Consider the following 24,464-nt stretch of genomic DNA (forward strand, 5'->3'; position numbering starts at 1 on the left):
GTCTCAGTCTGTCCAGTCTGTTTATAGTGTGTTTCCTAAACTGCTGACTGGGTTTGATTTTGTTACTGCATTATTATGTTATTGCAAGTCCATGATGAGCATTGTACAATCCAGAGTCAAATTCCTTGTATATGTACATGTACCTGACAAATAAAGCTGATTCTGATTCTGAACCACTTGCTCTGAGAACACAGGGGGCACTGACACAGAAAGTGAGCTGGGGCTAAAGTCAGATTCCTGACTTTTCTGGCTGGTTTTCTGGCTTTTTCTATTTTTTTTTTTTTTTTCCAATATATTTATTGATTTTTTGCATTGCATAACAATTCAAAATAGAACATTAACACATACCCCCCCCCCCCACCCCCACCCCCACATACACACAGACCTAGGCTAAACCTGCAAATTCCACCTTTGTACAACTTAGCTTAAGGAATATATATACATTTGAAATCAAGTACTCAAATGTAAAAAGAATCTCGCTTAAAAATTATAATGAAAAACAAATAAATAAAACATTTTTAAAAAAATACAGAACTTAGGATAAATAAACATTATATCTCAGACTCTATAATGCTCATATATGGTTCCCAGAGATTATAAAACTCTTTCTGTTTTCCCTTAGCAATATACGTTAGTCTTTCCAGTCCAAGGCACTTGGAAAGCTCATTTACCCAATGTTTCATTGAAGGAGCCTCTACACTTCTCCAATTAAGTGCAATCACCCTCCTGGCTTGTAGAAGTCCAAAGTCCACCAATCTAGTCTTTCTGTGCATTTGTATAAAGTTCAATGGATAGATCCCAAGTACACACAGTTTAGCATTCAGTGATATGTTAAGATGAAAGGTCTCTGACAGAGTATTTATAACATCTTTCCAAAACTTCTGAATCAATGGAAATTCCCACAAACAATGAAAAAGAGTTCCCTTGTTATCTTTACATTTACTACAAGTGTCTGGAATGTTGCCAGACATATGATGAAGTTTGACAGGGGTCATATATGTTCTCATTAACCATTTATATTGGAGGAGTTTAGACCTTGTATTTATTGTCTGTACTTGTGCCTTTAAACAGGCCGCCTTCCAATCCACTTCAGTTATGTCTTCTTGTATGTCATCTTTCCAGGCATTTAACCTGTCCACTACAGATTCTTTAGAAGTAGATATAAGCAAGTTATAATAGATAGAAAGTAGGTGTTTCCTTCCCATACGCCCAAGGGAGACTTCTTCTATTTTTGATAATGGTGGGACGTGTGTAAACGGTTTGTATCTGGATGAGATGAAATGTTTTAACTGCAGATATTTATAGAAATGCTTTGAAGGGATTTTATATTTTTCACATAATTGTCTGAAGGTTAGCAACACTCCGTCCATGTATAAATCTATCATTCTCTGTATACCTTTTGCATGCCATAATTTAAACCCCCCATCTTTTTTACCAGGAGTGAACTGTTCATTACCCCAGATTGGGGTGAATTGAGAGATTACTGGAGAGTCCCCCATTTGTTTGTGTGCAGCATGCCACACTAAAATTGTGTTTTTCAGGAAGGGATTTTTTGTTTGTTTTCTAAGTCTTTTTTCATCTGAGGAATATATATAGCTATGTAAGGACAGTGGAACGGATTCTCTTTCAATGCTTACCCAAGATGGAGGTGATGCACTAAAATAATGTGTAGCTGATGTTAACTGGGCAGCCATATAGTACCACCTAAGATTTGGAAGCTGGAGTCCCCCCCTCTCATATGGTTGATATAACAGTTTTAGGCGAAGTCTCGCTTTCCTTTTGTTCCAGATAAACTGATTAAACAATTTAGCTAAATAATCATAATACAGTGTTGGTAATGGTAGAGGAAGTGTTTGGAAAAGGTACAGAAATTTAGGTAAAATTGACATTTTTATAATATTAATTCGCCCCATCATAGATATAGGCAAACCAGACCATCGGTTTAATAATTGAGTTACCTGATTTATCAAGGGGTCGTAGTTTGATGGGATTACTTTATTGAGATCAGGAGTAATTTTAACGCCCAGATATTTGAAACCTTCACTAGTTGTTGTAAAAGGTGTTGTTACTGTGGGGTTCTTCCTCTCTTCCTCATTAAGAAACATTAAAACAGATTTAGAATTATTAATTTCATAACCAGAAAATTTTCCAAAGTCTTCCAATAATCTTGTCAGGTTTTGGATGCTCTTGTTTAAATCTGTCAAAAAAAATATAATGTCATCTGCAAAAAAGAAATAAGATGTTCTCTTCCTCCAATTTCTATGCCTGATATACCTTTGTGTGTTCTTGCCGCTACAGCCAGAGGTTCTATTGCTAATGTAAAAAGTAGTGGTGATAAAGGGCATCCCTGTCTGGTCGATCGCTGTAGGTTAAATGGTTTTGAAACATTGTCATTAGTTAGAATTTGTGCTGTAGGATTTGTATATAGTAGTCGAATCCATTGGAGAAATGACTCACCCAACCCATATCTTGGAAGTAATTCTAGGAGATAGTTCCATTCTATTCTATCAAATGCTTGGCGTGCATCCAGTGATAACATTGCAGTGTCTTTAGTGTTATGTTTTTCATATAAAATATTCAGGACCCGCCTGATATTGTGATATCCCTGTCCATTTCTGACAAAACCTTGTTGATCATTAGTTATTAATTTAGGTAAATATTTGTCTAGTCTCTTGGCAAGAGCCTTACATAATATCTTAGTGTCACATTCCATGAGACTTATTCCCCTGTAGGAGGAACATTCAGTTGGTGGTTTGTTAGGTTTTAATATAAGAGTTACAGTAGCTATTCTCAATGAGTATGGCAACATTCCTAATTCATATGATTCATTATACATGTCTAGAAGGGGCTGAACCAATTTACTTTTAAATTCTTTATAAAATTCTATTGGCAACCCATCTGGCCCAGGTGCTTTACCACTATTCATGTCACCTATTGCCTCTAAAAGTTCCTCTATTGTTAGTGGGCTATCCAGCATTGTTTTATCCTCCTCTGGCAATGTCTGCAATTGTAATTGGTCAAGAAAAGTGTTCTGGGCTTCTTCATTTCCATTATATTCTGATTTGTAGAGAAGCCTGTAAAATTCTCTAAAGTTATCATTTATCTCTGTGGGGTCAATTGTTAAGTTGCCTTTTTTTGTCTTGATACTATGAATAGTTCTGTCAGCCTGTATTTTCTTGAGTCGCCAGGCCAGTAATTTACCAGCTTTTTCTCCTTGATCATAATATGCTTGTTTAGTCCACATTAAATTCCTAGCTACTCTTTCAGCTGTCAGTTTATCAAATTTAGCTCTCATGGCATTTAGGCTTTGTAATTTTTTAGGATCTTTGTCATGATAGAATTCACTCTCTATTTTTTTAATTTGTTTTTCTAATGACAGTATTTCTTGTCTGTATTGTTTATTTTTGTTACTAGAGTAGCTTATAATTTCTCCCCTTATGTAGGCCTTGAAAGCTTCCCATCTAACACTAGCTGTATTTTCATCCCCATTTAATTCAAAATACATGTGTATAGAATTTTCCATAAATTTGACAAAGTCTGGGTCCTTCAACAAAAATGATTGTACACTGCAAAAACGGAACTAGAAATAAGTAAAATGTTCTTAAAATTTGTGTATTTGTCCTTGATTTGAGCAGGTAAATAAGATGATTTGCCAATGGAATAAGAATTTTGCACTTAAAATAGGAACAATTCATCTCAATCATCTTATTTCAAGTGAAGGATGTCTAATTATCTTATTTTAAGGGGTCAAAATACTCATTCCATTGGCAGATAATCTTATTTACTTGCTCAAATCAAGGATAAATACACTAACTTTAAGAACATTTTACTTATTTTTAGATCAGTTTTTGCAGTGTAGTCTCCATCTTTTTGGACAATACCCAATCTTTCCCAAACGGACTTCCATTGACACTGCTGCATGATCACTAATTACAATGCTATTATACCAGCATTTTTTAACCTGAGGTTGTAACTCTATAGATATTAAAAAATAATCAATTCGTGAGTGAGTTTTATAAGAACTAGAGTAACATGAATATTCACGATTGTTAGGATTACTAACCCTCCAGATGTCACATAATCTCAGGTCTTGTATATAATTATGTAATATATTTCTGGTTCTTGAATGAGTGCTGTCAGTTTGAGTAGATCTATCTAAAACTGGGTCTAGGGTAAAGTTAAAGTCTCCTCCTATGATGTATAGGCCCTCCAGAGTAGACACAGTTAAGAATAGATTTTCAAAAAAGGACGGGTAATCATCATTGGGACCATATATATATTAATAAGGTTTAGTTTTTGTGACATAATACTGACTTGTACTATAATGTATCTCCCATTTGGATCTCTGATGAGTTTTGTTGTCTGAAATGGTATCGATTTGTGTATAAGAGTAATAACCCCTCTAGCCTGACTACTGAGTGAAGCATGAAATACCTGACCAGGCCATCTTTTGGCTAACCTTTGCATATCTGTTGCGGTCTGATGTGATTCTTGTATGAAAACAATCTTAGATTTTAGGTCTTTTATCCTGTTTAATACTTGTTTTAATTTATTTATTTTCCTCAATCCCCTAATATTCCAACTTGTTATATTAGCTATTAAACTATTTTCCTGTTTAGTCTTTTCCATTTAAATATGTCTCTGACTGGGACACCAGTAATGGAAATAAAAAGAAATAAAATAAAATAAGAAAAAAGGGAGACCCTATTGGATAGATGCAGGTTTACACATACACTCAGACACACACATACACCAAACACTGAACCCCAAATAAACAATCCCTCACTGAACATTGGCATTTCCTCTGTGAAATGCCTACCCCTCCCACAGATTCAAAGTGGATTTTGAGAACGCTGATCTACAGTTTGAAGATCAACTATCAGCGTGAACACACAGTCCTCCAACCATATATCCAAAAACCGTGTTACGTTTACATAACGAACCCTTATAAAAATATCACTTATTTTAAAGACTTGCTTTCAACATGTAGTCTTGTACAAAAAAGTTGAAATTAAATTAAATTAATTATATCCTTTGAACAACACAATAGCCTACAATATATACTAAGAAGAGAAAAGGGAAAAAACAAACAAAAACAATATGCACATTCAGTGTAGCCTCCTCATAGTCCTACATGCATTTGTCAGGAAGAAATTCTAAAACATCACCTGCTTTGATTTAGCTACATCTAAATGCCCACCCGTTTACACCAGACTCGCCTGAAATGTCACTCACTCATTGGATCCTCTCCTGTTGCTGCTGCCGCTTGTGTTGGGATGGTTTTATAAAATTCTTCTGCTTCCTGTGGTGTCGAAAACACACGCACCTTCCCATTGTAGAAGATCTTAAGTCTGCAGGGATTGTGCAAAAATCCACGGAAGGCGTTGATATCAACAAACGACTGTATAATTGGTTGAAACCCCCATCGGATGCGCATCGTCTCCGCGGAGAGGTCTTGAGCAAATGTAATCTTGGCCCCATCATGCTTGACCTCTTGTTTTCTTGTCATCCGGTATACAAGTTCCTTGTCTTGGTAACTTTGGAAGCGAACCAGCACCGCTCTGTTTTGATTTGGCTTCCTTGAGGCCAATGTGCGATGAACCCGCTCCAGGATGAATGTCTTTGTAGGTGGCAATTCCAACCATTTTGGCAACATGACCGTCATAAAGTTGAGGAGTGTTTGGTCTCCCTCTGCTCCTTCTTTTAATCCAAATATGCGCAGATTCTTTCTCCTTCCCCGGTTCTCTAGGTCATCGGTTTTTGCCTCAAGGAAAGCGATTCGCTTGGTAACTGCTTCCCAAGCTGTCTCGACTTTTTCTAGCGCCCTCTCCGTTCGGTCAATGCGAGTTTCGGCTTCTTCGACACGTGCTGTATTAGTCAAAACATCTTGTTTCATCTCTGTCACTTTCCCCTCCAGAGCAGACAAAGCATTTGACATTCCGGCCAGTTTTGTGTCAATATTATCCAACTTTGTCCCAAATTCCGACCGTAATAATTTTAGCTTATTTAGCACCTCCATGCTAGCATCTGTTTCTGGCCCACTGGATGAACTCGGTTGAGAAATCTTACTTTGTCTGCGTCCACGGCCAAAAATATCATACTGCTTAGCTGCCGTTGGCTTTGACATACCTCACTGCGTCTTTATAAAGGGTTGTTGAAAGTTTGTAAGGGTACTTTTTAAAGAAATGTAGTTCACGGTTTCGGAGCTTCTCCTCTAAGCTGCCATCTTGGTCACGTGACCTCTCCGTCCGTTTTCTGGCTTTTTCATTCAGCTTTGCAGATTTAGGCCTACTTTATTCTAGGCTTTAGTTTGAATAAATAAACTTTCAAATGAAGTGTAAAAGCTTTACATTGGTTATCAATATAAAAACCTTTAGATGTAGTCTTTATCCAAACAATGTTTAATCCAATGCATAATTTTAGAATGTGAAATGTATATGTTTGTTGGAGCTATCTCACCACCCTCCAGTTGCTTTAAACGACGGCTCTGCTGATGGTAATGTTGTCAATTTTCTTTTTTATCTTCCTTTTCTTTGCAGGTTACTGCCAGGGGGTTCGCCCCATTGTTGCAGTTCGCCTACACTGCTAAGCTGTTACTCAGCAGAGAAAACATTCAGGAGGTCATCCGCTGTGCAGAATTCCTGCGCATGCACAACCTGGAGGACTCGTGCTTTCGCTTCCTAGAAGCTCAGCTACGCAGAGAGGAAGACAGCCTCATGCTTTGCCACAGGGGGGCACCGGAGGCAATCAACTCAGAGGATGAAAGCATGCAGTCAGAGAGTGAAAGACCCGCCTCCCCCATGACCCGACATTGTGGAGACACCCTCACCTCCTTTCAAAACCCTGACGATGACAGGTTAGCAATGACTGTGTCCAGTAACTTGACAGACGGCAACCTGGACTTTGAGCGACACGGAGCATCAGATCTACCACGATGCCCAAAGTACCGAAAATATCAGTGGGCTTGTAACAAGCACAATAATGACACCTCCTCACACACCAGTACCTCAGGTTTTCCAAGCACAATTAAGGAGAGCAGCATTAGTGGGGTTGTGCAGGGTCAGGGCAGGCTGCCTGTAATGCAAATAAAAGTTGAACCACAGGCAGAGGAAGAGGCCATTTCATTGTGCCTGTCAGGGGATGAACATGATGTCATGGATAAGGAAAGTGTGACAGCCATGGAAATGGATAACCCTCTATCTCTGGAAAGAACCAAGAGAACTAAGTCCCCATCTTGCCTCCAAGCCTTCTTTAAGAAAGGAGTAGACCTTCCTAGTCTGTCCAACACATCACAGCAGCTGTTCCCCAACAGACTTGTCTGCCCCCAGGACAAAGGAAACTCTCAGGGAGATCATAAAAAAGACTTAAGGCCTTTTAGTGCGGAACTGGATCTGTCTATTACATCCCCAAAGGAGGTAGATGGTTTACCTGCAGGGTTGTCCCTCAAGTCTGCTTCCTGTGATGGGGTCTGCAAACAGGAAGTTGAGTTGGACCGCCGTAGTGTCATCTTCTCCTCAGGGGCGTCCAATCGCCTGGGAGCGCCAGCACATTCCTACCCTGGTGGGAACTCTTTGGAGATGGAGCTCTCTGAGCAAGTGACTAAAGGACTGTGGGCTGGAGCTTGCCAGTCCCTCCCTAACTCCCAGACTTATTCTCCCAGCACCACTTCCTCTGAGCCCCCTGTCCTGTCCCGTCCACGGCCCAACACCAGCTGCCCAGTGCCAATCAAAGTATGCCCACGCTCGCCGCCTTGTGAGACACGCACCAGAACTTCCAGCTCCTGCTCCTCTTACTCCTATGCAGAGGATGGTAGTGGAGGCTCTCCCTGCAGCCTGCCCCAATTTGAGTTCTCCTCCTCACCATGCTCTAACGTGGCACGATGCCTCAATGTGGACCAGCAGGAGCAAAGTGTAGGAGGAGATGCTCGTTTCAACCAGGTGCGACCCAAAATTAAATGTGAGCAATCCTACGGAACCAACTCGAGTGATGAGTCCGGCTCCTTTTCAGAAGGAGACAGTGAGTCCTGCCATGTCCAGGAGCGGGGGCCAGAGGTGAGTGGGAAAACACTGTCTGCCACATGTAGTTGGATTGTTGTCCCTTCATGGCTAATGATCTTACAGTGCCAGTCTTTCTAAGCATTAGTAGTCTGCATTAGCAGTCATTAAGGCAATGTTTAATTCAAACAGGACTGGTCAGTACAAGAGTTACTTGTACTGATGGGCTTTGATAATATTGATTTTCTACATGCATCGCTTTAAATTGCTTTAATGAGTCTGAGCTGAAATTCTCCAGGACAGTCTATATGCAGGAACATTTGGTTATTTTTGGTTCGGTACCAGCTAACTCTTCACCAGTATGCAACAGAACAGATCTGAAACATTTTATTTAGAATGAACACTGATTAACCAATGAAGCTAACTACCATGAATTACAAACCACACCACATCATGTGTTTTTGCAGCCTAAACCATGCCCCAAATCCCTTGAAATGGGTTCAGAGGGCTGTTGGTCATTTCTGTATGAGGGCTTAAGGTTCACACCACTAACTTGAATGCTTGGATCAGTGGCGGGGCCAGGTTAAATTATCCCCGAGTAGAATTACATGGGAAGTGATTGCTTCGGTTCCCCTTTCATTACAACTCACCACAACCTGTTTCTTCCAAGCAATGAAGCTCCTAGCAGCGTGCCTCCACAGACATACCTCTCTGTTTTGGACTATATGCTGTTGTGTGCGCATTGAGTTATTTATGGACTGCAGCCAGTCTTTTACAGTAATGTGTTATGATCACCGAGTTTTAGCCAGCTAAGGATGCAGGGAGAATAGAGAATAGAGGAGGAAGGTTTCAGCTCAGTGTCATGATGGGGCTAAAACACAGCTCAGCTGTGCTGACAAGAATAAATAGAAAATCCTCTGATCATCCTAACGTAATCCACCTGGACAGACATCCTCCAAGCCTCAGACTTGACGACTGTTGTTGTTTGTGGGGTAAAGATCAGTGAGGGACTCTAAATGTCACATCAAAATAACTCAGTTCTAATTGTACTAAGTTTTGTAGATTTAGTTCATAATTGAAAATCTAGTTGCAGTGTATAAACGGTAACTTTGTTTGCTGTTCTGTTCGTTTGGTGTCAGGTGAGCAAACATTTCCAAGCTTCCCTCTCAGGACCCTTAGGATTTAAAAGTGGGTTTCTATTTCATTGTATGTAATATAAAAAACATCACTTCTGAATAATAAATTTTGGGTTTTTATGCCGCACTGTTCAACGCTGTGATAAGCTATGTGAACTTTTGACCTTTGGTCTCCAGGATACTTTACGTTCCTGCCTTCTTTATTCTTTTGACATTACACTCAGAGATATTTGCTGGAGGTGTGAGCAAAATAATTTCTGATTAGGCTTGTGAAGACGGATGCTCTGAGTGCACAGAGAGAGTGGGGGGATCAAGTGAGAAAGAGAGTGAGAAAGTGGTGCGTTTCCATGGCAATGAAATTCACAGAACAAGTTGGTATGTTTGCGCAACATGAAAGGAGTGTGCAACAGTTCTGCTGCACCAGGCGTAATGTGTGATTATTTCTCTCACTGTATGGCCTAAAACATCCATCGCTATCTGATTTGCAGAGCTGAAGGGCCAGATGAATGCGTTAGTGTAAATGAAATGAAAATGGTTAATAAGACTGTGCTGTTATCTGGAAGAACAGGCCAAAAATGACGAGGAGACATTTCAATCCCTCTATTCATTTTTCCATGTGGGCACACGGTTGATTATGTCTGTGAGCCGCTGCACATGCCGGCTTACTCCGCATATTATCTTCTGTCAATCTCTATTGAGTCACACAGGGTTATCTTCCAGTTTTCCACTCCCTTTCACAGACAGTAGATAAGTCTCTCTTTATGAATGACTATGTCTCAGATCTGCTTATTATGTGAGGTGTTACTTTATAGTAGCTGAAAGGGGACTAAGAGTCTTGTTTTGCCTCGTATACGGTACGTTAAATACCATGCTATCTGAGACACATTGGTATCTAAACAAATGCAATAACCATTTATATTTTTCTTTTAATGGAAAAACCATATGTGCCACGTACAGCCGGAGAAAAAAAAAGCTTTTTACGACTAATCCTGCACATTGATTTCTAATGTTACCCCTCTCTTTGACTTGTTCTTAACTGGATTTTTACAGCTAGGAGAGGAGGGCTGAGGAGACTGAAAATAGCTGCTGCTCAGGGTATGTTAAGCATATGCAACAGATCCCAGGAGAGAAATAAGTTGTTATTGTTCAGGCCCAGTGGCAGTTTTCGAAATGGGCCATATGGACAGTTGCCCAGGGCAGCATAAGGATGGAGGGTGAACACAACAGATAGAAAATAATCTTAACAACAACCGTCAGTTGTGCTTTCTTGTATGTGCAGTCAGAGTACAGTCGGCGCCCCATGCTTGCTGCTGAGTATAGGGAGGCTACACGCTATGTGTGTGACTGCACTGCATTTTATTCCACCCCAAAAATTTTGATTATTTCCTGCATTTTGATTGGTGGAGTTGCGACACAAGGGGGGGGGAGGGGGGGGGGGTTGGGTGAGCCTGTCTATCTGATACCTAGTTTTACTATAAAGTCCCACCTCAAGCCACGTTAATAATTCATGATAAAATAGCAGCAATTACTGGAAGCAAAAATCGTAGAAATAAAACAGAGTAAAGACACCAAAGTGAGGATAACTGCACAGTAAATGCTCCTGCAGCCTCAGTTTAAAGCAACATAACTATAGATAACTCTTAACTTAGCTTTGTTTAAAAATACATCATTCTAGGTCTACAGGGAGGGTTTTGTTGTAAATGTGTCCCATGCCATTTGGTGCAGTACATTTGTTTTAAAAATGTCTGTGGCTTCAGAAAGCAAACAGTAGAGTACATTCAATAGAGGACAGAAATTATTGGAGAAAGGATAATGTGTTCATTAGTTGCCACATATGACTTTCTTTGGAAATGGATAGAATACATAAACTGCATTTTAAGGTCTTGTTATAAGCGCATTACATGGTACTTTACTCATATTGATTAACTTCTCTACAAGGTAGAAATGTTTTTGGGGACTAAATTTATAAAAGATATAAAAAGGTCCCATTCTCGACTTATATTTCTGCCTTAATAGGACGATGACTGACCGACCTGAAAAAGCCTCAAAAAGATGTACATAGTTTGGAGGGAAATAACACCTAAAATCTGCACTCATTATTATCAGGGCTATAAATCAGATGAGATTTGTTGCATTATTTGTTGTAAATTAGAATTCTTGACAAAAACATTGTCTGTTGGGACATTTTGCATTCTTTGTCATGGGGGAGGCAGGTTCTCTGTTCTTTGTGATCCACAGTGGAAAAGTGTAGAGCTCATAAGAAATACATTGTAGCACTTTAGCACCACCTTGTTAGCTGAGACTTTTATCACAGTCTGTGGGTTTTATTATCCTGTTATGTTAAGATCCAACGGCATGTTATTTATTTATTTATTTATTTATTTATTTATTTATTTATTTATTTATTTTGCGCTCTGCTCTTGTTTCCATGTTATTTATGATTATTTTTGTTGTACTTTCTGTTTCTGTCACGCCAGATTTCAGTCCTCTGATGCCCACACATACATTCCTTTGGTTTTAGTCTCTCTCAGTGTTTATTCTAAGTGTTTTGGTTGCTGTTAGTTAGATATGTGTCTGTGTACTTTAGCATCTGATTATTGTTAAAACCGCATTGTGCACAGTGTTTCTTGGATATGATACCTTAGCTGCAGTTGAACTTTGCCTGGTTTAGGGTCTGCATCTTTCTGACAAGAGATAGACTGACATGTTGTACATTGGCTTATGTTGTTCTCATTTAAACCATTGTTTGATACTTTGAAACAATGTTTTTGGATGTCTTATATTCTTTAAAGGTGACCTATCATGAAAAAATAACTTTTTTGTGCATTTTGGTACTTCCATTTGGGTCTCTACTGCTTCTAGAGAGGGTCCCATCACTAAATAAAAACACTCAGCTGTTTTTTGGCAATATGTAAATGTTTTGTTATGGCCCATTTCCACTGCAGGCAAATGTGGCAGCAGCAGCTGGAGGTGATAGCCGTTAGCATTAGCAAGAGACAGGTGGCAGCTGCCTGCCACAGCACTGCTGTTTTAGACCTCAGCAAAGCTTTAACTCAGGACGGCTCGTATAGGAACCATTTGGATGAGGGCCGTAATGCACGGCTGTGCAAACTTTCTGTACAATCCTGCACACGGAAGACTTTGCATTGCCGAAGAGGTTTTCACTCATCACAGTTCATTGTATCGCATTCCAACGGGGGCAGCACGTTGTAATCTGGCCCTGTTGCAAAGCAATAAAAATGATTGCGATAGGTGCCCTGCCTTTGGGATTGAGATGACAGATGATGATATTGTTAAGAGTTGCCCCCAATGAGAGCGCCGGTGGCGCAGTCCATACGTTAAGATATGTTTCCAACAAAAGTGGATGACATGACCAGAGCGAGGGATTTATGTGTTATGTAGAGTGTTATGTAGAGGCTCATTCAGGAGCGAAGCGATGCAAAGGACGTGTTTCTAGCGATAGGAACGGGACGATTAGGGGGAATAGCGCAAAGCGAAACCCGCGATGGACACATAGCAACTTTTATGTGTCATCTACCTGAGGTAGCCAGAGCCGGCCACCTCTGGCTACACTCTACACCAGGGACGTGCAGAGGGGGCCCCTTGATGCCCAAAGTGCCCTTTTGTCAGTTTTTTTTTTTTTTATGTGGCCGTGTTTGTTTGTGTGTGTGTGCATGTCCAAAATAATAATAATTTAGATCTACCATGCCACGGTAACCGTGGCCGGTTAAATGATCCACATAACGTGCCCTCACTCTGCCCTTCTTTTCCTCTCGCAGCTCGCAGCTCCGTTGCCTTGCGCTGCCGCTCTGCCCGGTCTGTCCTGCCCCTTTAAATCTGCAGCACACGTGACTGTGCTCTGTGCTGTTTAACTCCACTGTCATTGGTTATACTGCTTTAAATCCCGCCTTCCCTCATTCTGATTGACTGTTTTCTAGTGCGTGCGTGTGTGTGCTTGCTCGGAGCGTGGAATTTAAGTTTTGATTCATACTGGGGTACTGCGGTTACCACAATTAATACTAGGCTACTAGACTAGTCCCAGTTAAGAAACTAAATGTTATCAGCACTAAAATAAGTGAAAGCTGCTGAGTGCAGTTCTGTAAAGAAGCAGGAGAGACTGTTTTGATTTGTGGAACTTAACCAACATTAGCATCTCAAAATAGCATTAATTCTGAAGTAGTATAATACATTTATCAACAGAAACCTGATCTCTTTTATAAAACTAAATATTCTGTGCCAGGCAGGAGTTCTAAAGACTGCTGGAAAGATGGAAAAGCAAAGACTGTAGGCTATTAAAAATTCTGATTCTTAGCCACAGCTGCCTGAAAAAGAAAAGGTGAGGGTTTCCCTTTTACAAATATTTCGTTGCTATTATTGCTTAATTTTTTGTTGACCCTTTGATGCAATTCAGGTATAAATAGCAAGTGTTATTTCTTTTACATGAAATACAGCATAACAACACTAGATGCTGCCTAAACAACTGCTATATTTTGTTTAAACTTTTGCTTAATTAGGATTCCAAAAAATGATAGTGCTATTTATTTCACTATTTCTACTTCTAGAATTAAAATTACTACAAATACAACTGAGAAACACTATTTACATTGTTTTTATTGTACAAAGGTTTTCACACCGTCCATTAGTAAATTACTGCAAACCAGGGGCGGAGCTAGACATTCTCATCACCAGGGGCTTAGCCCATAAAATATTACTTCATTATGTGGATAATTTGGTACACCAAAAAAGTGAAAATTATTTAATCTGTTGATGTGTTCGCAAAATTTATTTAATATAGGCCTTTACATATCTTAAAGTTTAATCTGCTGTTCTTTAATAGTCTTACTAGTATATACCAAAAGTATATTAATATGTTCTCATTTCAATGATGAAATGGACAACTACTCAGGTTACAGTTCAGTCTTGGTGTCACCAATCTTACTCAAAGTACAGTATTGGGTCCTCCATGCTGCTTATGTGTTAAGGTTTACTGCACATTTAAACATTGACATCTTACTATTGTTAGGGAAATAATTAGTTGTCTGAGAGGATTTAGGTAAGGAGAAGCTGTTGTCTACACTTGAGATATATGATGTAAGAAATGTGTTTGGAATGTTAAGAAAAATTACATGAAATGGGCTAAAGAGAGTAACTACAGCACAGTACATCTGTTGAAGTTTTAATTTAATATTTGTAATGCCGTCAGTGTCCGTGACACTTCTACTTCCAGTGCAGAGCAAATACAAGAAATTTATTTGCAGTCCCTTGAATGTATAATTTTGCTATGTTTAATAAGGGTGTGGTTTATCGCTCCACATTTCTATATCTTCAAAAGAAAATACAGGATATATCTAGACAACAGACATATTTTGAATATATTTGGTTTAATAGGCACATTTTTACCATCTGGCTCTGTTGCTGGTAAGTTCAAATGCAAACTTTTTCATCAGATCGGGCGCTGCTGTATAATTTATAATAATAATTAAACTTTATTGATCTCACAATGGAGAAATCCACTTCTGCATCTTTACCCGTCCCCTCGGGGAGCAGTCGGCTGCCACTGTGCAGCGCCAGGGAAGCAATCGGGGGTTAAGGGTCTTGCTCAGGGACCCAGAGTGGTATTTTGTGGGAGTTGAACTCAGAACCTCTTGGACCCAAGCTCAATGCTCTAACCACTAGGCCACCAGATCAACAAAATGTATCTAGTGTGTCGTGCTTATAAAATTTGTACAAATGTAGCAAGAAATACTACTTTTCTCTTTAGACAGAAGAAACGTATCCTGACGCTCAAGCATAAAGTCAAGCATAAAGAAATAGGAGCATGCATATTGCGTAGGACCAATGATGTCAGACCAATGAAGCTTTGGGCCAATAGTGTCCCTAGGATTAAAGTTCCTACGCCCTTGATTCAATGTAACATTCTTCATAGTATGGGTTGGTACATTTCAGCCGGTTATATAGCAAGGTATGTTTCTGTATCGTGTTTTAAATCCGTGCCCCATGTGCCCTCTTTTAACTTTGAGCACCTGCCCCTCCAACGGTCTCTGCACATCCCTGCTCTACACTCTCTGCCTGGCCTCTTGGTCTGATCTCCCGCTGTCCTCCCTAAGTTTCAGAGCGCCTCCTCACCTTACCGCTGTTGTACGGGTGCTCTGTCCCGAAGCGGGAACAGTTTCGTTTCCTGGACAGACGGAAGTGTTGCGGGAACCAACCCTAACCCAGCCATAGCTTCTTGGTTCCCCCAAACTGTGGGCATCTCTGGAGGATCTGGTGGACCCAGAGACGCTGGCACTGTTTTTCACATTAAACACAGTGACCCGCTGTGTAAAATCTATGTTGATTTTAACAAACAACAGGCAAGCGGATAGAAGTTCCTCCTATGTGATGACGTGGTGAAGCCAGTGGAGCGTTCTCCCCATTGGCCACATAAATTGCTGGGGAAATGTCAAGCGAGCCACAACAGGTGAAACATTTGCAAATGTAAACAATGAGTTGGGGGCGCGACCACCTACAGCTTATTTACAGAAAAGTGACAGAGCTCTAAAAACAGCTCATTCTGAAAGGAGCTCAAAATAGGTGAAACTGGGGAGGCGGAAGCTCATCATCTGATAATGATTTTGGTCATAAATTGTAATGAATACATTTTGTATTGCCCATACAAGCAATCTTTTATGCTTTGAAGGGAAATATAATAGGTCATATTTAAAACTCAAATTAGCAAAGATAGCAGGATTGTTGTGTTTCTTTTGAATAACTTTTCTGCAGAATCAGGTGGCAGATCTCCAGCCAGTTTGGCAGCTATAGAGTGCTCTATTCCAATTCCAATCCTACTTAAAATGACAATGTTGAAGGAAACCTGACTGTTGACATAATTCTATCCAATACAAACACCAGTCACATCTATTGGAGGCAGTGTTGGTGCCTTACTATGCTTGCTCTCTTTGAATCTGTCAGAGCTATTGTTTCTTTTGCAGTGTAGGTGGTAAGCTGGTCCTTGTGCAAAGTTTGGCCAGAGAGATGCATGTAACCAAACATGCATCTCTGAGCAAGTGAAAGAATGAGGAAGCAGCCCTAATATATCAGTGAATTATTGGTGCTGTTTTAATCAAGCAGCACAATAAATAGAATGTGTGACAGTTGGTGTAAAGACCTCAATTTCAGTTCCACTAACACTTTACAATGCCAAATAAACTTTATGAAGTTTAGCTATGATGTGGCTGTAACAATCATATTTTTGGGGTTGGTTATATACAGTTCATGCACAGGTTATAAACAGGTTGTATGCAGGTAGGTTATAGGTTATACATAGATTATGCATGTTATATGCAGGTTATGTTCAATTCAATTAAATTTTATTTATATAGTGCCAATTCATGAAACATGTCATCTCAAGGCACTTTACAAAGTCAAAATCAATCAGATTATACAGATTGGGTCAGATTATACAGATTGGTAAAAAAAAAAAAAAGTTCTATATAAGGGAACCAGTTGATTGAATCAAAGTCCCAACAAGCAGCATTTACTCCTGGGGAAGCGTAGAGCTACAGGGAGAGTCGTCTGCATTGTCCATGGCTTTGCAGCAATCCCTCATACTTTCCTGTCGCTTCATGCTTGCTCAGTATATGTATATACACCTTATATATACATATACTGCCAGGTTACATGCAGTACATGTATATGCACCTTATATACAGGTTACATGCAGGTTATTGATAGGTTAAAAATATACTGGCTATAAACAGGTTAGAAATAGATCATACGTCTATGCAGGTTAGACATAGTTTACATGCAGATCATAAATGGGTTAATGCAAGTTATATATAGGTTATACACAGGTTATATGCAATTTAGACATATTACATACTGGTTGTAAACATATATAGTATATATAAAAGTTATACACATGTTATGTATAGGTTAGACTCAGGTCATACACAGGTTTTTTTCAGGTTAGGATACAGATTACATAGTGGCACACAAGTTATATGTAGGTTATACAAAGATCACATGTAGGTTACAAAAAGGTTGCATGCAGTTTGCATATAGCTTATATGTAGATTATAAGCATGTCATATACTAGGTACATTCAGGTTATATACTGGTTATAAACAGGTTAGATACATGTTATTTTGAGGTTGGACACAGAATGGACAGGTTATTTGGAGGTTAGACACTGGTTAAATTCATGTAGTGTAACTTAATTATGTGAGCTATAATTTTAGAGGACTATTTCCAATAGCATGACTTGACATTGACTATTGAGATAGAGTGACGTCACTTCCTGTTTGCGGTGAGGCGTATTGTATCACTTCCTGTTTTCACTGCGTGAGCAACAGTTTGTTGCTCCAGATTCTCTCGCTTTTATCTTTAATCTCTTTGCTGTAACATCTGTTTCTAACACATAAGCACTTTTAAAACATTTTCTGTTGCTGCACATCACGCTTGGGAACTCCTCGTGTTTCACGGTTTGCTCTCTTGGCGTGGTAGAAGGGCGCTAGCCTAGCTTTAGCCTAGCCTAGCTTTAGCTCCACAATGGCTTCCTCTCCTACTATTACTTCAGCTTCTCCGTCTCTGACTAAGTCTCCCCTTATCTCCTGCTTTCTGTGTCAGGTGTTTAGCTATTCCTCTGCCTCCTTTAGTGATAATGGTACTTGTAATAAATGTAGTGTTTTTGTAGCTTTGGAGGCGAGGGTGTCAGAATTAGAGTCCCGGCTCCGTGCTATGGAAAGACCAGCTGATAGCCGCCCCTCTGCTAGCGCGGAGCCACATAGACCTAGCGTTAGTTCACTTAGTGGTCCTCCAGAAGCACCCGAGCAGCCGGGTAAGCAGGCCGGCTGGGTGACAGTTCGTAGGAAGCATAGCTCTAGATTTCAGCCCCCAGTTCACCACCAACCTGTCTGCGTTTCAAACAAATTTTCCCCACTCAGCGACACACCCGCTGAGAAGCCGACCCTGATTATTGGGAGCTCAATAGTCAGAAACGTGGCACTAGAGACACCAGGGACCATAGTTAAATGCCTGCCAGGGGCCAGAACGGGCGACATAGAATCTTACCTAAAACTGCTGGCTAAGGATAAGCGTAAATACAGTAAGATTGTTATTCACGCTGGCGGTAATGACACCCGATCACGCCGATCGGAGGTCACTAACGTTGGTGTTGCTTCGGTGTGTGAGTTTGCTAAAGCAATGTCGGACTCCGTAATTTTCCCTGGTCCCCTGCCTGATTTGACCAGTGATGACATGTTTAGCCGCATGTCATCATTCAACCGCTGGTTGTCTAGGTGGTGTCCTGAAAACGACATGGGCTACATTGATAACTGGAGAACTTTCTGGGGAAAACCTGGTCTGATCCGGAGAGACGGCATCCTATGGGGTAAAAGCGGTTCCATAATAAACTTGTACATAAAAGGATAGTTGTGTCCATATTAGTCAGAAGTTGTGCATAAAAAACATTTGTAAACTCATAATAATTTAAATCGCATTCAAAAGATACAACATACAGTTTAAATAGTTACAACTTCAATAATTAATAAATACAAATTTCAAGTTTACATTTGTGCTTTACTCTTTATGAACACAAACAGTAGCGGCTGCTTGAGAATACGGATTTTTTCTTTGAGAATACGAATTCACAACAGTGGTCTGACGTCACGGTTTCCAAGGCTGGTTAATGGAGCACAGAATGCGAAGATAGGAGCCGCGCATGCGCTCTTCAGACTGACCGTCTCTGAATGCACCGCGGCTGCAGCTTCATTCCAGACAGCGCAGAGCTCACAGTGGTAAGTTAAACACTCCCTTTTCTGCTGCTGCTGTTCAAAAGTACGTTTTCAGATCGTTTGAGGCGAGAACATTATACTTTTAAGCTTCCCAATTTACAGAGTTGGTGCGTAATTTAAAAAAAAGAGTCTGATTTATTTGTTTTGTGTTTATCAGACTGACGCGTGTTGCTTTATTAACTCAATAATTGCTGGAATAAATTGTAAATGTCTCCCAAGGATGACAGCATCATATAAAATAGGGCTGGACGATAATTTAATAACAATATATATCAGTCGAAAGACGTGTGGCACAATAAGGGAAAAAAGAATCGATAAAAGTTGGTTATAGAGACAGTTTTCCTTCCTTCCTCTTAGCCTATATTAGTTGATGCTGCAGTCACTGCTTCCTCTCAACCAATCGTAATCGCAGACCCAGGCACGCCGTCACAAAGCGCCGCCCTCTCAAACCACAACACAGAGCATGTGAATATGTCGCAGCAAGGAGCAGCGGGGGAAACGGTCCCAAAACGGGGTTTTACTAGTTCGCCAGTCTGAAAGAAATAAACCAGTGATTTGTAAAACTTGCAAGGAACCGGTAAAAACAAAGTCTGGTAACGCAACCAACTTGTTTCATCACGTAAGCCGCTCAGTCGCTCACACCCGCAGCAGCGCGAGCTGTTTTAGCCCCGCGCGGCTCCGCGTCATCTTCTTAGGAATCTTCTGGAAGTTCTTCCAAAACAAAGCAGGTACAGCAACTAAACTAGGCTTCCTTCTTTGTGATAAAATGACAAAGCGTCCTGGCGGCATGAGGACATCACGCATGCAGTAACATGCTTCATAGTGATGGACATGAAAAACCTGGCTTCAAACTCGCCACTCTTGATCCGCGATATAAAGTTCTGGTACGCAAGTTTTTCTCTAACAGCGCTGGTCACTTTAGTTTATTCTTTGTCAGTATTTGATAACATCACCCAGGTCTCTTAAGTTGAGTTATTTTTCTTTTAAAAAAAATCAGTTATGGTTAAAAATGTTGGGTAAATAAGAATTTATTTGGGATTGAGTGTTTGTGTGTGATATATTAAAATTAAGTCATTTAGCAATATTATAAGAGCCAGGTTTTAAATCTTTTTGATAATTATCTATCCATCAATATGCATTTTTTTTATCAATATGCTTTTTTCTATATTGTCCAGCCCTAATATAAAATCTATAAATAAATACATTCTTTAAATGTTTTTCCTAAGTGAGCTTCCTCTGAGTGAGGACACGAAAAATTGAGAAGAGAAAGTGGGAAAGAAAACAATAGTAACAATATATGAAAAAAAAAACAACAGATATTTATTTTAGACAAATGTTTTAACTTTGGAACAGAATGAAGGTGTAACATATTCAACAAATTAACAGTTACTAACGTGGTTTAAAACAAATAAATAACTTCTATTAACATCTTATACAAATAGACAACACCTACAAACATACAATTAAAAATAGTTGGAATGGAAATTAATTCACTGATTATTTTATGTATTGTTACAGGTGGTGAAAAAAATGAAATGAAGCAGCACGTGGACATGACTAAAACTGATCTACATTAGGTCAGGTGTAGTCATGTTCACTTAAACATGCAGCCAGCTGGAGCAGCTTCCTGTATTCAGCCGCCGGATGGCCGTCCTCCTCTGGGTCGACCTCCTCATCTAGCTGGTTACCTGCCTCTATACAAATATTGTGGAGGATGCAGCAGGCGCCAATTACTTTTTGGGCAAACGTCGGGCGGAACTCCAGCACCCTTAAGAAGATGAAACACTTCAGATCACCAAAGGCGCGCTCAATGATGTTTATCAGCCTTGGCGTGGTGTCTGTTGTAGCGTGCCTCCACTAGACCTGTACCAATTAAAAAATTTACTTGTAATTTAGGTAATATGCTGATCTGTCTTAATATTCTATCCAATTAATATAATCTATGTATCAATTGTGTGTCATTGTTGGCTCTATTTAAGGACAAGAAGGTAAGAGATCTTACTGGCAAGCTGTTTTCCTATAGGATGCACCGCAGGCCAGCCAGTAGAGGGTCACCAGCACCTCTATCTCCTGTAGCCATCCATGGACCTTCTGATGGGCAGCAGCTGAAGGAGGAGGACTATGGTGGCCCTGTTTAGCCTGAAGGCTGGTTTCAGGTCTCCTTCATTAAAAAATATTTGGAGGATTGGCACAGAAGTGTTTATCCTCACATATTTTGTTTCTGTTTCTTCCTGTAAATAAAAAATGCCAAATGTTACCATAATTGTTTTTTTCAATTCTCACCTTTTCACACCATAAAACTACATGTGGTTAACATGCAGATTATTATAGTTCTCAAGAAAGAAAGGATCAAATGTATAGTAGTAAATGTAACAAATGGCTTCCCTTCTCTGGTATTTCTACCATTTCACTGAAAGAATGAACTGAACTAACTGCACATAATTTATAGATTAATCGCTGTAAAGGTGGACAGACAGAAATAACTTTTCCTTAATGAACAATGCTGTGAAGGTTAGACAAAGTAGCTTAACTCTACTCCCTTTACTGTTACTAATATATAAAAATTATGTTTTCATTTTAATTATTTACAGATAAATAGTCACAATTTCAACGTGATCACATGTTTAATACCATCCTCAATGTTGTTTTTTTAAAGATAAAAGTAGGAAATAGGCTGTCAGTCTTAAAAAACCTACCAGTTGGCACAGACGCTCAACGTCGGACTTTTTATTAAAATTACGCACTAACTCTGTAAACAGGCCACATAGGGAAGCTTAAAAGTATAATGTTCTCGCTTCAAACTACCTGAAAACGTACTTTTGAAGAACAGCAGCAGCAGAAAAGGGAGTGTTTAACTTACCACTGTGAGCTCTGCGCTGTCTGGAATGAAGCTGCAGCCGCGGTGCATTCTGAGACGGTCAGTCTGAAGAACGCATGCGCGGCTCCTATCTTCGCATTCTGTGCTCCATTAACCAGCCTTGGAAACCGTGAAGTCAGACCACTGTTGTGAATTCGTATTCTCAAAGAAAAAATCTGTATTCTCAAGCAGCCGCTGCTGTTTGTGTTCATAAAGAGTAAAGCACAAATTTAAACTTGAAATTTGTATTTATTAGTTATTGAAGTTGTAACTATTTAAACCATATGTTGTATCTTTTGAATGTGATTTAAATTATTATGAGTTTACAAATGTTTGTTATGCACAACTTCTGACTAATATGGACACAACTATCCTTTTATGTACAAATCTATTTAGAAAGCTATCTTACCCCATAGCATCCATCCTACTTTGGATGGTGCAGCTCTTCTTTCTTGAAATCTGGCCGGATTTATTAGTCCTCCTAAATGCTGACAACCCAGGGTCCAGACCAGGAAGCAGAGCCGTAGTTTAACACACCTCTCTGCAGCTTCTGTACTGTTACCCATCCATTATCCTATTGAGACGGTGTCTTTCCCACGGCCAAAACTTAACAGATCAAAAACTTATCTAAAAGGAACAAATCATAAAAACCTAATAAAAATCAATACGGTTCACCTTGAACCTAAAAATAAAACAATTAAATGTGGTCTATTAAATATAAGGTCTCTCCCTCCAAAGACTTTGTTAGTTAACGAATTCATTTCTGATAAACAGATTGATTTGTTTTGTCTCACAGAAACCTGGCTACAAGAGGACTACGTTAGTATAAATGAGTCAACTCCCTCCAATTATTCAAATTTCCACATTCCCAGATCTGTGGGAAGAGGAGGAGGAGTGGCAACCATCTTTCAGTCTGATTTATTAATTAGTCCCAGGCCAATTAATAACTACAGTTCTTTTGAACATTTAACCCTCAGTTTCCCTCATCCAAACTGCAAAGCAATAAAACCTCTTCTGTTTGTTGTTTTGTATCGTCCACCAGGCCCTTACACTCAGTTTTTGGATGAGTTGTCAGATTTCTTATCTGATTTGGTGTTAAATACTGATAAGGCTATTATAGTGGGTGATTTTAACATCCATGTTGACACAGAATGTGATAACCTTAGTGTAGCCTTTAAAACTATCCTAGATTCAATTGGTTTTGCTCAAAATGTGCATAAACCGACGCACTCTTGGCTCCATACTTTAGACCTTGTGCTGACATATGGCATTGATTGTGAAGAATTAACAGTATTTCCTCACAACCCTGTCCTATCTGATCATTTTTTAATAACATTTGAGTTTAATCTAACTGAGTTCTCCACCCCCAAAAGAGGGTTCCATTATAGTAGATCTTTATCGGATAATGCTGTATCAAAACTTAAAGAGTCTGTCCCCTTTTTAATATCCTCCGTATTGCAGAAATGCCCTGTAGATGGCAGCAATTTTGTTTCTTCCAATTCACAAATAGATGTCTTTGTAAATGGTATGACTTCGTCATTGCGTTCTGCATTAGACAATGTAGCTCCCTTGAAAAAGAAGGTGATTATTCACAGGAAGCTGGCTCCTTGGTTTAATTCAGAGCTGCGTTCCTTGAAGCACAATGTTAGGAAATTGGAGAGAAAATGGCGCTCTACACACCAAGAGGAATCCTACTTAATCTGGAGGGACAGACTATTGTTGTATAACAAGACCCTCCGCAGAGTTAGAGCAGCATATTTTTCATCATTAATTGAAGAGAATAAAAATAATCCTAGATTTCTCTTTAGTACAGTTGCCAAACTTACCCAGAGCCACAGCTCTGTTGATCCATCCATTCCCTTAGCTCTTAGTAGTAATGACTTTATGGGATTCTTCATAAATAAAATTGATTCCATTAAAAATAAAATAATTGGCATCCTCCCAAACATGATTACTTCGTCCTCAGTAAGTGAGGCAGCACTGGAGGAATCCTTAGAACCTGCGCAGTGTCTGAACTGTTTAAAAGTAGTGGAGCTTTCTGAGCTATCTAAAATTTTAGCTTCATCTAAACCTTCTACCTGTATGTTAGACCCAATCCCAACCAAGTTGTTTAAGGAGGTATTCCCTCTGATCAGTGGTCCTATTTTAGACATGATTAATCTATGCTTGGTAAATGGATATGTACCACAGGCTTTTAAAGTAGCTGTTATTAAACCTTTACTTAAGAAACCATCTCTTGATCAAGATGAGTTAGTAAATTACAGACCTATATCTAATCTTCTTTTCTTATCTAAAATTCTTGAGAAAGTAGTTGCTAATCAACTATGTGAACATTTACAAAGTAATGACCTACTTGAGGAGTTTCAGTCAGGCTTCAGAGCTCATCATAGCACTGAAACAGCTCTGGTGAAGGTCACCAATGATATTCTCATGGCCTCAGATAATGGACTTGTGTTGGATCTCAGTGCTGCATTTGATACAGTTGATCACAATATTCTCCTACAAAGACTTGAGCATACTGTAGGGATTAAGGGAAAAGCATTAGGCTGGTTTAAATCTTATCTGTCGGACAGATTCCAGTTTGTTCATGTTAATAATAAATCTTCCTCAAAGTCTAGGGTCACTTGTGTGGAGTACCACAGGGTTCAGTCCTTGGACCAATTCTATTTACTATATATATGCTTCCGATTGGCAAAATTATCAG

The 24,464-nt window shown here is 39.5% G+C and overlaps 1 protein-coding gene across 4 annotated transcripts in view; it reads left to right on the forward strand.

Annotated features, from left to right (window-relative positions):
- The window catches only part of bach2b (BTB and CNC homology 1, basic leucine zipper transcription factor 2b), a 129,625-nt gene that overhangs the window by 95,674 nt on the left and 9,487 nt on the right, over positions 1-24,464 (forward strand). For all 4 annotated transcript variants that reach the window (XM_036147126.1, XM_036147127.1, XM_036147129.1 and 1 more), the window contains one exon: positions 6,540-8,051. In XM_036147126.1, coding sequence (XP_036003019.1) covers positions 6,540-8,051 — 1,512 coding nt within the window. The remainder of the gene's footprint in view (positions 1-6,539; positions 8,052-24,464) is intronic.

Source organism: Fundulus heteroclitus, chromosome 15 (genome assembly GCF_011125445.2).
Source record: "Fundulus heteroclitus isolate FHET01 chromosome 15, MU-UCD_Fhet_4.1, whole genome shotgun sequence".
Classification (NCBI taxonomy): Eukaryota; Metazoa; Chordata; class Actinopteri; order Cyprinodontiformes; family Fundulidae; genus Fundulus; species Fundulus heteroclitus.